General features: G+C 44.5%; 1 protein-coding gene across 1 annotated transcript in view; it reads left to right on the top strand.

Annotated features, from left to right (window-relative positions):
• LOC119464473 (solute carrier family 17 member 9-like) overlaps window positions 1-9871 on the top strand; it is a 38573-nt gene extending 28702 nt beyond the window's left edge. The window contains exons 12-13 of the mRNA XM_037725464.2: window positions 2882-3038; window positions 9616-9871. Coding sequence (XP_037581392.1) covers window positions 2882-3038; window position 9616 — 158 coding nt within the window. The 3' untranslated portion in view covers window positions 9617-9871. The remainder of the gene's footprint in view (window positions 1-2881; window positions 3039-9615) is intronic.
• The last annotated feature ends 6586 nt before the right edge of the window (window positions 9872-16457 follow it).

Raw genomic sequence — 16457 nt, 5'->3', positions numbered from 1 at the left:
TATACTTGAAACTCCATTCTGCAAGCTTACTCACACATCAACACATAATGGAAATTGTCTTCAATGACATACCCACCAGTCACCACTTCACTAGAGAGATATTTGTCGGGAGACATACCGAGTGTTTAATCGAACATATTCAAAAATGTTTTTTTAATTGCCTGAGGCAGATAGCACAATTCTAGTCCCTTAGCTGGTATACTCGAAGAGATGAACATTACTTGCACACAAAATTTAAATACATAATCGACTAACTTTAAAAAGTTCAGTTAAAATGGAAAAATGAGACATCCACTCAATCGTAGCAATTGCTACAAAGGAAACCCATACAGGTTCCTCGAAAGAAAAGCCTCGCAGTTGAAGAAATATTCGTCCGGGAAAAATTCAGTAATTAAGTTTCACTAATTAAGTTTTAAACTAATTACCTTATGGCACAAATTGCAATTTACAAATTCTAGCTGGGGAGTTTGCAAGGCAGCGGGCCCACTTGGAACGAATTCTCAGGATGACACAGGTTTCGAGATATTAGTTCCCAAACTTTGTGGAGATATGCATTGGCATTCCAGTTGCTTTTGTGCTTCACTGCACAAAATGACATTTGGTTAAGAAAGTAAGTGGAACGACGGTACATTTTTATCGCAGGTCTCATGGCGCGTATCTCATAAATGGTGTCATCCACACAATTCTTTTTCAGTGAATGTGCCTTGCAGGCTCACCCACTAGAATTTGTAAATTGCAATATATGCCGTAAGGTAATTAGCTAAAAGCTGAATTAGTGAATTTGTTAATTAGTCGATTATGCATTTCAATTTCTTGTGCCAAGAAATGTCCGCCTCTTCGAGTACACTAGCTCATGGACGAGAATTGTGCTATCTGCCACAGGCAGTTTAAAAAAATTTTTTGAAAGTGTTCGCTGAAACACCCTGTATACTCTAAGGAAAATTTGGTTGACCAAGTGGTGCCAGTAGATGAAGAGAAATTGGTAAAGTTTCAAGGCCGATTTTTAACTACTACTGCATGCATACGATGCTACTACATGCATTGCATGCATGTAGTAGCCTTCAGAACTATTGCGATAACCAGTAGTAGTTCAAAGAATGCTCTATGACGCCGTATAAATAAAGCCCATTTGTAAGCCATGTTAACTTTGATCACCGTTGACGTGCCATCATTACCATCACCTCCGTGTCATCCTGTTTCATCAGTGAGCAGAAACTTGCCCCCCCCCCCCTTCCCCCCCCAAAAAAAATTATTTCACTATCAACCTGCTGCGTGCCTCTACATACGTATGTGGCACACACAGAACGCTGCTTGCGTTTCAATGCCACAGCATGGTAGTAGTTCTTCACTTCTATAAAAATCAACAGTGGACAGGCTTGTGGCCTATAGAGTTTCCTACAAAAAAATTTGGACGACGCTTAAGCTTTGCCTTTAAGAGTGAAATGCAATAGCATTCTGGGAAACGCATGGTGGCGAACGCTATGTATGAAGGCAAGCTTTCTGCTAGAAACGCGGCCTCTTGCATAGGCCGATCTTCTGTTATTGTTTTGCACTTTTAATATTTCAGTCTGAGAAGATTCAACATAACAGGCATGCGCTGTCGGTGTTTTGTTTCATGACCTTTGTTTGTGGGCTGTCATCCTCATAATTCCGAGGAATAACTTTGTAACGAATGTAAGACAAGGTATGAGCAACTTTAGTGATGGAAGAAGAACTTTAGTGCTGTATAGAATATATACTGCAATTTTCGCTCACAGAACGCCCACACCGGCGCCAGATTTTCTGCAACACAGGGCCCTTAACGCTGTCGCGTTTAATGTTTCTGGCACTAGTGGATATAGAAGCTGTCATCGCAGTGGTTAAGCCAGCTTGAGAAGTGATAGTACATGGATTTGCCTAAACTTCGCCCTTCTGGCTTCAAACGGATTTGCGACATTGAAAACTGATCATTTTCAACAAAATACTACGTTACAAGTTCAACAATCTGCAATGAACATGCATGTGCACTGATTCTTATTGGCTTCTGCGTTTAGAAAAATATTGGGTGTGTGTCAATTCTTGCCAGCATTGTAGAGAGTCTACATTGACAGCTAAGATCACAGCTTTGAGCCCAAGCGACGGAATGCATCTTGAACCATCTGGAAGATGCTTCTGCGACATGACACCGCCTTGTGTTCACAAGAAAGTGCATATTATCTTTATTATCTTTATTAACACTTTGCGTGTGCGAACCTATGAAAAACACAATGTCGCTTACATTAACCGCGGATAAAAGCGTGACTGCATTTTCCTGTGAGCAGACTAGGTCTCCATCGACTTGCCAAGCGTTCTGCTCATCTTCCACCTTGTTTGGACAGCAGAGTAGCCTTCATGGTTTTCTTTCTTAGATGCCATCTTCGCAAAGCTGCCTTTTTTTTTTTTTTTTTTTGCTGTTTTGTGATAATTGTAACGAGATTTAAAATAGCCGCTGTCTGCTTTGCTGTCTATTTAGCCATCTACATGTAAATTGACCAAATGTATTGGAACGCATCCACTATTGTTTAGAAACTTAGGCTAATAAAGGCAGATAAAGCGTAGCAAATAAAGCCACAAGCACTAAGGTCAGTCAAATCCACGTACTTACCATCATTTCCACGGTAGCGCCAGAGCTGCCTGTACAGTAAAACCTCGGTGTAACGAACTATTTTTATTTCCCCATCTTAGTTCTATTGAATTAACGAAACCTCGATATAACGAAATTCTCGATATAACAAAGTTTTTCGCTGCAAGTACAACTTCGTTATATCGAGGTTTGACTGTAGTAATTTAAGTGGGAAACTCTTACGCTGTAGCCCAGGCAAGTGCATTCCTTTAACCAGGACTGCTTCCGACAATGTCGCAGGCTTCTTGGGCGTGTACCTGGCGGGCTACGTGGTGGATGCGACTCGTAGCTGGTCGCTCATCTTCTACCTGACGTCGCTGCTCAACCTGGTCGGGTGCGCGGCCTTCCTGGTCTATGGTCGCGGGCAGCCCATCTTTGCCGGGCAGCCCAGCCTATGGTAAGCGTTCTTGCCAGCCTCTTCTTCTGCCTCTGTAGTTGCGTTTTGTTACGATAGCAATTTATAGACCTTTTCATCAGGCAAGGAGGAAAGCGCGAGCGGCGAGTCTTTCCTCCTCTCTGGCTTGTGCAAGCCGGCGGTGCATTGCTTGAATGTGTTGCCGTCGCATGCTGCAGAACTGTTTGGAGATGTTTTAGTTTGTTCTTTGTGAAATTTACATCATGTCAGTTCATACAAGGTCGTCGAAGAGCCATTGTGTAGCCTTTCGGTGCAGGGTAACTGCGGTATGGAGAAATAGCTCTTGGCTGCGCAAACAGTTTCACACGTTGAAGACAACCGGTGTCTATGAATTGATAGCGTGTATGGGAAAATATTCTCCCTATCCGATCGCTTGCTGTGGGAACTAAAACATAAGAGTGCTTGTGCACAGCCAGCCCAATGCAACTTCAAAAATCTTAGCATCAGTCGTTATAAAACATTTTCGTCAGCCACCATCATCATTCTCACGCTTTTCAAGTTAAAGAGACTTGAAATCACTATGGTATGTCTAAGTTAGCCTCCTGTATGAGGTCTGTGCCGTTGCTCAACGCAGCGATCATTGCGGTTGGTAAATGAGCATGATACATATTAGCCTTATGCTTCGGCATTGCCGTTTTGCCCTCTAAAGCAGTAATATCTGAAGGGAATCACATAAAAGAATCCATCAGCAATTCGAAAGGGGACAGTTTCCGTAAGACATGTCAGTGCACCGTAGAGGGCGGGACGAACAAAACGAAAAAAACGACAAAAAAAGAAAACACTGTACACTTGCTAACGCCACGATAAGACTTTGCATAGTCATGCCGCATGTTTGGACTATGTGCTATATAGAATAAACAGATCTATAACCCAGCCGGGTACTATTTTGGGCAAGTTGACACATAGCTAATAAAGTAAAGGTATTGTGGTGCGATGTACAATAACATATGGAAGAAAAAAAGGAGACGACAGAAAGAGCACCAGACTTTCCACTAATTTTATTTCAAGCACAACACTCAAATATATATGCTCGCCAAAGATGCGCACACAACGAAGGCGCAGCACGTGCAGACAGGCCATCTTAATCCATTGTCGAAAAATTCACATTCTTGTAAAGAGGAACAGATGGAACACTGATGCAGCCATCACCTTTCTTCTTAAAGTGGCCCTGAACCACTTTTTTATCGAAGTAGAGAAATGCATTTGAAGTTAAATTAGCCTATTTTAAAAATACTATGCTGCAAAAAATACTTCAATTCATTCAGCAGAAGCAGAGTTATTGGCAATCAAACAACCCCGTCGTGGTGCTTCCGCTCCTTCCTCAATGACTTGCACTTCGAAGGCTACGGCAGGGCGGGGTGTGCCCACAGCGCTCCGCCTGCTGAGTGTTACCGTGGCACGCAGTTCAACTTTGATTTTTGGATGTTCACATAGACACCACTATTCCCGATTTTGGCACCTACGACGCGCCAGATGCGGTTTTCCTCAGTGAGCCGCAGTGCACTCAGCCAGCAGACTTGTCTTGGCACCCCACAGCGGTCGCGGTATCTACGCTACGTAGCAGACTGCAGCTCTCGGGCCAAAGCCTCCCAGCTTCTTCCTAACACATGCGCGTCCCCAAACAGTGGTGCGCAGTTGCTCAAAGCGTAGTGGAAAGGCCAGTGTGAACCCACACCGTTCTCAACTGATAACTGGTGCTCCCTTAAGCGGTCGTTAACACGAGCGGTGTTAAGTGGTGTCTGAGACCTTGCTCCAGAAGCTAAATGGATGCAGCAAAAAAGCCTGAGGCGTCGCAGAAGAAGAGACCACAGGTAGTGCCATATACAAACAGAATTGCCCACAACTTGAAAAAAAGTTGCAACAGGCACGATGTTCCTGTGTTTTTGTTTTTTTTTTCGGAAGCAAATAAGCTTTCGAAGTTTTGTGCACAAATTTTGTCCCGAAATTCTAAGCTTTCTTGCGAAGCACGCCAGGCCAGCTCTGCGTTCCACCATGGGCGTTATCTATGGTATTCCGTTGAGCTGCGGCAAAGTCTACATAGGCCAAACCAGCCGATGTGTTAACGACAAGGGAGCACGTGTTATCAATTAAGAATGGTGTGGGTTAAAACTTAGTCTTTCCACTGTGCTTTGTGTGGCTGTGCACCGCTGTTTGGGGACATGCGTGTGTTAGGAAGGTGCCGGGAGGCGTAGGCCCGAGGGTTGCTTGAAGCCTATCACGTTAAGAGGAAAGGTGATGGCTGTATCAGTGTTACCTCCATTTCTCTTTACAAGAATAAATGTGAATTTTTAGATACTGCATTAAGGTAGCCTCCGTCTGTATGTGTTGTGCTTTCGTTATGTGCGCATCTTTGGCAAGCATATATATTTGGGTGTTGTGCTTGAAATAAAATTAGTTGAAAGTCTGGCGCTCTTTCTGTCTTCTGCTTTTTTCTTCCATATGTTATTTGACATAGTGCCACAATACATTTATTAGCTATAACCCAGCATCTACCACTACTTCGGATGCTCGCGCAGTCTGCCGCCGGTCACACAACAAGTGTGATCCACACTGTACGGTATGCTGTTATATTAATATACTACCAAAACTATTTTATTCGTAGGCGGAAACCTTGTCCGACAAATGAGGTAGTCACGCAGTGTGTCTACAGATAACAATTTGAACGCTTGTAAAAGTAAGCAGCACAACTTAATCCCCAGCAGAACAGTATCCGTGCTCTTAAGATCGCCGTATGCTTCGTAACTACTCATTGTTGCTAAACCACTGCCTGGAACTACAGTGAGAATGCTGCAGTAAGGTCACATTAGTGAAATGCATTTTCAGAAATAAGCAACTGATTTCCGAGGATCATTGTAAGCTCAAATACGCACATACACATCGCGCTGGATGCTCCGTATGCCTCAAAAGCACAGAAACTCTGCCCATCCTGACTTAAATCACTTCAGTATGTCTTACAGAACCATTTCCCACGTAGAAGATGCCACATCATACTAAGTATAGACCACTTATAACGTAACCGCTTATAGTGCAGGACCGGATATAGTGCAGTCTTTTCACACTCCCGTTAATTTTCCCATAGCACTCCATGTATACACGTATCGCTTATAGCGCAGTTGTGGGAAACAAAATACCGGTTACAGTGCGGCTGCCTGGGGGTACGGAAGTCAGCGGAGACGGCAAACAGGCGCCCCAAGGAGTGCTCCCGGAAGAGAGACGAAGTGGAGGAGAAGGACACGTGGTGCGAACGAACAGCCAGTGAGGCTGAAACCAGAATCTTGAGTGCGTGTTGTGAAATATCACGGTGCGCATAGCGAGCGAGGGCCACGAAACTGCCAACGCCGGCCAACGCTCGCTTCACGATAACGGCAGTAAACGAAACTTCAGGGAGCGGGTGGCGCCGGCACGGCATGGTGAAGGGCGCACGCGGAGACCGTGGAATGTGAGGGAGGAGGGCGGCAGGGAAGCAGATTTCGCCTCGGCAACTCCGCCGCTTCGGTGGCTCCCCTCGCCCTCCCTCGTAGCTCCCTCACTTTCAACTGGCACCGTGTGGGCCTGGCGCCAGCTCCTCGAAGTTTTGTTTTCTGTCGTTATCGGGAAGCGGGCGTTTGCCGGCATAGGCAGTTTCGTTGGCCGGCCTGGGACAGCGCCGCTGCTTCCCTCTGCGCCGTAGCCACAGCATGCTAGGTCAACACTTGACTAGAAAGTAGAGGAAGCATAAAGGAGAAAGAAGGGTTCACTGCCATTTTTCTACGTGTGGCTACGGTAGCGTGGCTAAGACATTGGCACGTACACGCATGTTCCGGTGCAACGCAGAATCGGTCGCCTTGCCATTTGAGAAAGGGTGAAATTTCCGCTGTGGTTTTTTTTTTTTTTTTCGTTCTTTTTTTGTTTTGTTCGCGCGTGACATTGAGGGGTCTCTCCTAAGCTTTTACTCTATGGCGGTGCCGGAGCAATGCCGGTCGGAGGCGCCGCCGCGTGATTTGGTTCGAATTAACGAGATTCAACTGTAAACTGAATGCAAACGTTCTAGCCACATTCCTTGACTGTCGCATACGGTTGCGGCTCGGTGCACATGTTTTGCATATGTGCGGGCCTTGAAAATTGTTGCTTTGGTCATACCGCTTATACTGCGGATATTCGCGACTCTGGCGACTTATGTTATAAGCGGTCTACACTGTAAATAGACTGCGTGAGTACGAAAACAATCACTAGAAACTGCTTCTAAGCGTATACTGGCACAAAACATGGAGTGTTCGCCCAAGCTGGCATGCCAACTGCCCATAGATCGCGCTACTGCCTACGCAGTATGGCGGCACCCATGAAAAAAGAAGTCTGTAGACACTAAAGGTGTGCTTAGGCCGTCGCCATGCTGCACATGATGGTACGTGCGCGGTAGCCCGCACAGAAGTGTACGAAGTCACATGACCTGCTGCATGTTTGAGGACAAGCATGCAAACACTACATTAGGAAGTTTACATAAATACAGCATATACCCAAGTGTACATGAAAACACATTCTATTATAGGGTCTTTGCACTCTTTTGTACTCTTTTTGCATTATTTTGTATGTCCAGAGATTGTGTTCCCTAATTTTAGGTCCCCTATGTCATACACTCCCTATAAGGGCGAGAAGGCTGGCACCTTTGGTCACGTGATCTGTTTTGGGAGATGCGGCACAATTAAAATGGGGAAGTGATGAGCAGCATGGTACATTTGCTTTGGGACAAGCGTGCGCGCTCTCCACTGCTTGCACTCATTATCACGCCCAGCGTTGTGACTGCAAGTACTCACGGTCATCGAGCGAACTCTGTTCGTGTGTGCCATTCAGCACCTGACACCATGCTTGTTTGATAGTAAGTAAATGCTTACTGCAAACAATACAGTAGAACCCGGATATAGCGAATCTGAAGGGGATCACAAAAAGTTTGTTATACTCTCGGTAATTCGATATATAAAAATAAATATGTTAAACAAAAATGTTCAAGGGGATTTTACAGCTGTTTGGTATATATACAATAATCTGTTATATTTGAGTTCGATATATCAGGGTTCCACTGTAGTAATACCTTGCTATCGCTGTCAATGCACTGAAGTTTTAATCCAAACTTGGCCAGGCTGTGCAATATAGCTAGGGTTATAAACAGGAATCAAGAACCTGATAATTGTTCCACATACCACAAGATAGTCAAGGCAGCATAAGAATGATGGGCAGTGTGTGGATTTGTCGCTTTTTGAGGTCAATTTGTCATGGAATTTTTTGTGGAGCACCGAGTAGCCTCGTTCGGCGGCTGATGTCTATCATTCAACCATTCTCTGGACACTACAAACAAGGATTCGTGTTAAGATTTTACGCTTTAATTACCTATGGTTAGCATTATTTCAAAGATGCCTACATTTTGTAACACGTACGTACCCAGAGATGTCAAGATTTGAGAGCTAAATACTATCCTGACAAAGTGTGAATGTAGGATACTTAAATGCCCTAAAGAACTCTTTTAAAGCTAGCCCCGAACATCACTCAACCAAAAATACCAGCAGAAGTCGCAGTGTGCTCCAATAATGAGACCGTGCTAACTTATGCAAAAACCCATGATTCACAAGGTGATTCGATTGCGGTGCCACAAGTCTTTCAAGTTATCTTAGTTTGAAATCCGATGGCGCTTTGGATACAAGTGGCCAGGAAAGTTCCCTATAAATGCCTGATGCCAGGAATCGGGTAAGGAGGAAACGTCTGGCAACCAGCGTGCTGCAAACCTTTCCTGGCTTGTGCAAGCCGAAACGGTGCTGCTTGAATGTGTTGCCGACGTGTGCCGTGGAACAATTTGGACATTTTTTAGCTTTTTCTATGAAATGGTCATGTAATGTGAGCTCACACAAGGTCTTCAGCGAACCTCTAGTCCTTGGCTGCAGCAGTAACTACAGAAAGCGAAAACTCTTGGCTGTGCAAACACGGCATGCGCATCAAGAGCCAGGATTTGTGTGTCGTTGCGAACTGTTCCAGCTGCAGTGGTTTCCACATGACGAAGAGCAGCTGTGTCTGCAGATTGAAAGCATGAATAAAAATGAAGAACTTTTCACCGTCTCGTGGTTGCTGTGTGAACCGAACCATGACAGTACTCGCGTACGGTTAACTAAATGCAGCGCCCCGATACGTTTAAGCACGAATCGTGAGCATGTCTGCGTCAGCCACCAGTATCGTTCTCATGCATGTAAACTTTACGGTGCTAGGTCTACGTTGGGCCTCCCGTATGTGGCTAATGGTGTGGCTCAACACAGCAGTTGGCCAAACGAACATGCTAGATAAATTTTGTGATTCAGTACCAGCCCCATTGCCCTGTAAAGGAGTAATATTTAATGGGCTTTGCAAAAAAAAAAAAAGAAATGCAGCGGATCTTTCAGAGGACACAACTTTTTGCAAATGGGTAGGTGCATTGGAGAGGACGGGCTGAACAAGCCCGAACAGAATGTCAGTAAAGCATGCAGGAAAAACATGCTTCACCTTAAAAAAGTGTCAAGAAAGTTGTCAAACGCCTTTTTTTTTTGTCTTTTCCATTTTCCAGACCTGCTGTCGAAGATGGGGTCTGCCCACCGTCGCCAGGGTCTAGTCACCACCAAAGTACAAGCGTCTTTCAGTCTTTTCCTTTTCTCTCTCATTTTGAGGACAACAGCCAGAAGCATGTGCCTTATTGCCTGTTTCTGCATCATGCTGAAGAAACTTTTATTAAAGATGACAAAAAACAACACGCTGCACCTGGGCAAGAGTTGCGCAAACGCTGTTACACAGCGTGGCATACCTTTTGCAAATTCACGTTTAATGCACTACTGCGGATTTTCGCTCGCAGGTTTTCTGCGTCACAGACATAAAGGAAGTGTAAATGCAGTCGAGGGCGGCGGCATCCGACAAGCGTCTTCACAAAAATTTGTGCCGATTTCAGCAAACAGTTCTCGAGCCTATATGGACGCAGAAACTTTTCGTGTGACGTCGGCACTCTAAATGCTCAACAAGCTTGTTACACAATGTGCACAGCGATGTAGTTATGGGATAAGGTCGGTGTCGTAGCCAGGAATATTGTTCGGGGGTGAGGGTTGGCTAGTGTTCATTGTGCACCCCCTGACTACCCCACTTCGAAAGGCGTGGTGTCTATGCCTTCAACTGTGGTCCCAAATGATAGCCTACAGCCATCTTTAAGAAGAGTTTGTTATGAGCGAGATTTGTAGCCAGAGTTCCGTTTCCGCCACGCAGCAGTCACTGCGCTATTAGCATGCCGTATTGCGGCACATCACACAAAGCTGTAGATTGACACACAGCAGCGCTTTTGCACATCCACAAAACGCAGCATTCAGTTCAGCGCTCATCGTCATCAGCCCGATTCGTCGACAGATCACCATTCAGTGGGCTTCTTGCCACGTCCCAAGACCCTACACCAACAAGCAGCAGCACACCGCTTGTTGTTTATTCTCTGTAGAGTAGCACGTGCCCGTCTCTCGTGGTCACCAAGATGAGCACTCTAAAAAAAACGTTTACACCCTTTGGGGTGTTGCCTTGTCCAACAACAGTAATCGTATTCTATCTTGCTTGCGTTTCATTTCCTGAAAAAAAAAGCTGTGTTCGCTACTTTCCTGTCAAGAATGCTATGTCACGCTGATAACATGCATGCCGCTCATGATATGAAAGTACGGTACTGGGCCTGCAGCATTAAAGAAAGGAAAGGCAAACAAGATGGATGACGATTATTATTTGGCCACAAGTAAGCCCAAAAAGGTGCCAACTTTTTCGTAGAGTGAGAGTGTGGTCGTGAAACTGAAGAATGAAATTTGAGGCTGTTTCTTTATTTTGAAGACAAACTCTTGGCAACAGGCTGGGTTTGAACAATTCTTGCACACCTGACCATGGCCTACATTTGGCAGCTTTTTTTACTAGTAACTCGATACTTCACACTGCAGTGTCAGTTGCAGAAAACATTTGCAGAAGCGCACAGACTTTTTGGATATGGACTGCGAATTTGCTTCCTCCGTTTTGATGTTCACTGTTTTACTTCAGCCATCAGCTTCGATTCACTTTTTGCCTCGGCGATGCTCATCTCGTGCAGACAGCTGCTTTTTTTGCTTCAGCACAAGCTTCTCACGCTTTCTGCAAATTTTACTTCAGACATCAGCTTCGATTCACTTTTTGCCTCGGCGATGCTCATCTCGTGCAGACAGCTGCTTTTTTTGCTTCAGGACAAGCTTCTCTACGCTTTCTCGGCACATCGCTCAAATCGACTTCGAGCCCGCGGCTACTCGCGCGTCGGCACCGCAGCGTCGACAGCCCGCGGCTCATTTCGCGCTCGGCACCTCGATTCGACTTTTTGCCTCGGCGATGCGAGTGTCGACTCTCGGACCCGCGCTGCACTTCGCGCGTCGGACAGCGTCGCTCGAGCCCGCGGCTAGGCATTTTTCGGCACATGCTCATGGAGTGTCGACACCTCAGCGTCTATTCCTCACCCGCGGCAATTTCGCGCTTGGCACCTCACTGCGCGATTGAGCTTACCGAGCGTCTGCAAATTTCGCGCATACTTCGAATAAGCTCGTCGAGCGTCTATTCCCGGGGCCCGCGACGAGGCAGCTTCGGACCCGCGATCGCACATCGCGCGCCACTTTTATCTCGCCATACCACCCCTAAGTGAACCTCATCGATGCTAGGCCATCTGGCACAGACACCGTGCAGAAGACAGCAAAATTGCTGGAAAGCACCTAGCATCTGCATTTGCCTATCTATTGCTCTCCTAACCTTCAGTCAATGGAAGATGATTAGGCTGCTGAGAGCCTTCAAGCTTCTCACCAAAAGAAAACAATGCCTCACTGCAGTGGCGCACCGACGGGGGGGATTCGGGGTTTCTACAAATTTTACGCATTTGAGTACTTCAGACATCGCAAAAAGCGCATTTTTTGACAATTTCCCAGCTTGCGCAAACTTCACAGAGATCCTGGGTGCGCTACTGCCTCTGGCACTAGAGGCTGCTGAGGCAGTCTGCAGATACAACGCTATCTCGTGCAGCACCTCACTTGGTTTAAACAGCTGCTGTTAAAGAATTACAAACATGAAAAAGGCAGAACGAAGGCTGCTTCCAAGAAGCCCCACGCACTTTGGTGCAAGCTTGCAACTTTGAGAGTCCCAAAACTGCTTTCTGGAGCTGATTTCTTCGTTACCGTTTAGCCTATTTTGAACGTTCCACTACAGTGCAGGTCGAGAGTCTCGCTTGACTTTTTATAAATTTATGGCGTGGCTATTGTTCACGAAAGTGTGCTTGGTGCGAAGGTAACTTGAAAAATGACTACCTAAAAAATTTGTGGAGCGAAAAAAAAAAGTAAGACTGTCACGACCTTCAGCACGCATTGAGCTATGCAGTCAATACTCAACATGAGCCTTCCATCATGTTTTTTAAGCTCCCCAGGCCCTCCAGAAAGTTCAAGAGAGAAAAATTCTGCTCAATAAAATGTTCTCAAGGTATCACTCTGAAACTTTTATGGAAGTATCAGGGAGACATTCTAAACATTTGTGCCAATTTTCATCAAAATCCATGGAGAAATCAGGAAGTTGATTTTCAAAGCCACGTCCCCCCTTAAACACTGTCGAAGAGATCAGGGAGCATTTCCTTGTTCACTGAAGCACTTGCCGTCAGTGTAGCCTGTATGACACCATGGAGATCAGCCGCACCACACCACTATCGAGGGTTGCGGTGCAGTTGCACAGTTCTTGCATGAGCCAATGAGGGCTGTGGTGCGAGCGCACCGTGAAATGGTCCACGCAGTGCAGTGAACCGTGCATCAGTCAGACCTTATACAAGCACTGCATGGCATTGGAGCTGCTAAACTAGCTCAAGTGCACGACCTCAGAGTTTTCTGCAGATATTGCTCTACAAGAAAGATGTCGTCAGTATTAAGAAGACTGTCATCTAGAGGACCCTTCTTTCGTGTAGCCATTCATGGCACCAGCAACTAATGCTGCTCATAGTTTGGAGGCCAGAGTTCTGTTTGTTCTTTTGAAACAAGGTCCAACTTGTTGCCTAATCAAGGTTCGGCACAGCACTACACCACGAACAATGTCGCTAGCTCTGTCTGACAGCAGGGATACTCAAGGATAAAACAAGTGTGGAAAGCATGGACTTCTTACTACACTAGCTACAAGAGAGCCACTCTGAAAACAGTCGACCACAATTTTTAGATATTGGGCGTGGGTACACGGAGCCAACAGTTGTGCACTTATTTCCAGTGATCATGTAATGTCCTTGTGCATCAGCCACACCTCACATTTTGGACATAATACGAACACTACCCATTCACAGGCCACACCATCCGTAAGTGCATCCCATTAGCTGCAGCTTCACTAAATTCTTTAGTTTGAATTCTACTACTGGAACAAGATGCAAAAAAGAATAGCGACAAGTCACGACTGGCGCTGCTACTTAGATAGGGGCTCACAACTAGAGGGAGAAGAGGCTGTTTATGGAAAGGCAGAGTAGTTAGCCGACGTATATTCGCCTACATGCCATTCTACAGGGAATGGGACCTAGAAGGTGGGCAGAATAAAAAAATTAAAATAACATGTGCAGGTTTTGATTTTACCAGCAGCAGAGCCAAATCCCCAAGACCGAAACTATGCGAAAATTGCTTGTATTCAAAACTACACTTTCATACGCATCATTTGGACATATCAAAATGAGCCAGTTTAACCTGCAAAAACGTGTTACCAAAGACACGTTTGCCACTGACGTTTAACGGCATCACTGTGCAATTTTGGTGTTTTTCTACACTTCCGATAGATTTGGCTATAGGCAATAAAGGCAGGTATCCTTGACAATGCAGAAAAAAGAAACACATTCTTGACGAGATGTTCTAGACAGCAAGCTTTTGGAGTCAATATGCAAGAACAAGGAGTTCAGGGCTTTCGTTTTTTCATCTGGGACCCAGCCTCTGCATCAAATTGTACGGCTTTTTTTTTTTATGTTCATTCAGTATTAGTTTTAGCTCGGAGGTTCCTATCTAAACATACATGGGGACAGCAAAAATTTGCTCCGATACTACTGCACCGAACTTTAGTTTCTTTTCAAGAAAAAGAGGGAACCGAGACAAAACGCTTTTCACCTGGCAGGGTCTCAGTTACCCGTACGTAGTTCGCACGGAACATAAACAAGTTGCAGTGATCGTGGTATATTAGCTGTGTATATAAGCAGTTTGTTGTATTTAAAAGGAAAAGTTGCGATCTAGTTAGTGACTGTAGACATTGGATGTTTTTTTATGTAGGTCATCAATTATTTTACGAAAACTGCATTATCAAAAAAAAAGAAACTGATGTATCGAGTTAACTTGGCAACAGGAAAGGATAAACTGCAACTATTAACGACATTTGAAGCGAACAAAATTCACATATTTTACAACGCTCTGAAGTATACCACTAATTTGAGAGTACGGCTTTTGCAAAACCCCCGTAAACATTTTAAGGATTTTACGCGATCTGTAAATTCAGATATTTGTCCTCTTACGGTGCTCCAACAGACGCATTTAAAGAACTGCAATATCAGTTTTTCATGCAGAGTTGCAGATTTGTAAGCTCTTTTTTTTTATCTTACCAGCTATTGGGAAATCTTGTTAAAAAATCAATTTATATTGAAGTTCTGCTCCCTTAATGTCACTAGAAACTAACTTCCTCTCAAATATGCAACAAATTTCAAATTAAATCCATCCAGAACTTGTCTCATATAAGCATTTTACATTTATTTGAATAGGGAAAGCAGAGTTAGCTTCCAAGCTAGAACTCTCCTTAACCTTTTCCGCAAGAATACACGAGTGGAACCACTTACCACGGCACATTTGTTTTTGCACCACCACATCCACTGTTCTCCGTGCTTCTGCATAAGTTCATATTCTAGCACCTATAAAATTGTTGTCAGAACCCCCCCCCCCCCATTCACGCCTACTTTGTTTCGCGCTACTCTACTTCTGGGTATTCATGCTTTTTAAAATTTTTGTAATGAGTTATGCCCTATACGTGATATTTAGGAGGCCTGTTTTGCAAAGTTTATAATTGTGACAAATGCCGCAGCACGACTTGCACGACCGCAGCACGACTTGCAAAATCACGCCTCGTACTTCACATCACTCCCCACCTTCTAGAATACCTGTATAAATTATTGACGAATGTTGCCACAGGCAGCACGAGAAAAAAAATTTTTTTTCATGCAGCTTCAGTATTAAATACGTTTCTGGCTAATATCTTCAGCCAACACTGAACGAGAGGCAGCGAGCATTGTTCGCTAGTTTAAAGAAGGAACGCAGGATGAGCTAGAAGTTTGGCACCCAACTCGCTTTCTTTTGAAAGCAGACGCACCGATGCAAGATCTCCGGCTGCAGTCGTGTCACACATGCGATGTAAAGCAAATGAAAGCTACAGCTAAAGTTTCACATACGACAAGAACATCCACAAATATGCAAATGTGTATATCCGCCCCACCCCATTGTAATGCTCCTGGAGTGAATACGGGTGTATGTAATGAATACATGGTCTGTACAAATTCCAAGTGAAGCAGACTTCGTTTTCAGCCTGGGGTCCCCTCCATATTGGTGAAAAAGTCTGCAATATTTTTATTTTCGACGATTATTATTTCTGTTTTGCATATTTAGATAAACCCTTTTTTCTGGTTATCTACATGTTCCATCATTAAGGGATTAAGCTGTGCACTTGACGTATGATCTAGAGCTGCGTTCTCGCAATATGAGCATGGTTATGGAGGAGTTACCGAGACCTCTAGCTCACCACAAATCAGGTGTAAAATTCCTGTAGCAGTTGTGAAACCATCTTAAGTCAGCCCAGTTAATTAACCTTGCAAAGGCCAAATGAATAGCAAACTGTCACTTTTGATATTAAAAGGGAAAGATTGTTAATTCCACGATATTGTTAATTTCCCCCTGTACGCAGTGCAATATCCACGTGGCTCATATTCACAAAAGCCTCTTCTGCAGTTTGGCAACGTTTTCTTATTAATATGCTTAAAAAGTGTTTCAGAACCCTTTTAAAGGCAATTGTCCATTTATAGCGTAAATTGTTAATGAAGCTTGTGCACAAAAAAAGCTGTTTTTTTTTACCTTGCGTGCATAAACCCAATGAATCGATTGAAAGGTTCTAATTAACCACATTAACCATTCATTTTTTAATCAAAGCCCAGCCCTAACCTTGCAAGCACATACACACTTCTGGAATGAGGAAACATTCAAAGCCATCCATACAGCGTGCTTCGAAAGCTACTGTCGACTGTTCCAACATTACACTATTCAGTCACGACTTCACAAAGTAGGGTCTGTATTCTGGATCAATAATTTTCATGACTCCCTTGTTCGCACTTTCAATGAGTGTTGAGTGGCTGAA

Source organism: Dermacentor silvarum, chromosome 9, assembly GCF_013339745.2.
Source record: "Dermacentor silvarum isolate Dsil-2018 chromosome 9, BIME_Dsil_1.4, whole genome shotgun sequence".
NCBI classification, from domain to species: Eukaryota; Metazoa; Arthropoda; class Arachnida; order Ixodida; family Ixodidae; genus Dermacentor; species Dermacentor silvarum.
This window is presented reverse-complemented; position numbering and strand designations above follow the sequence as displayed.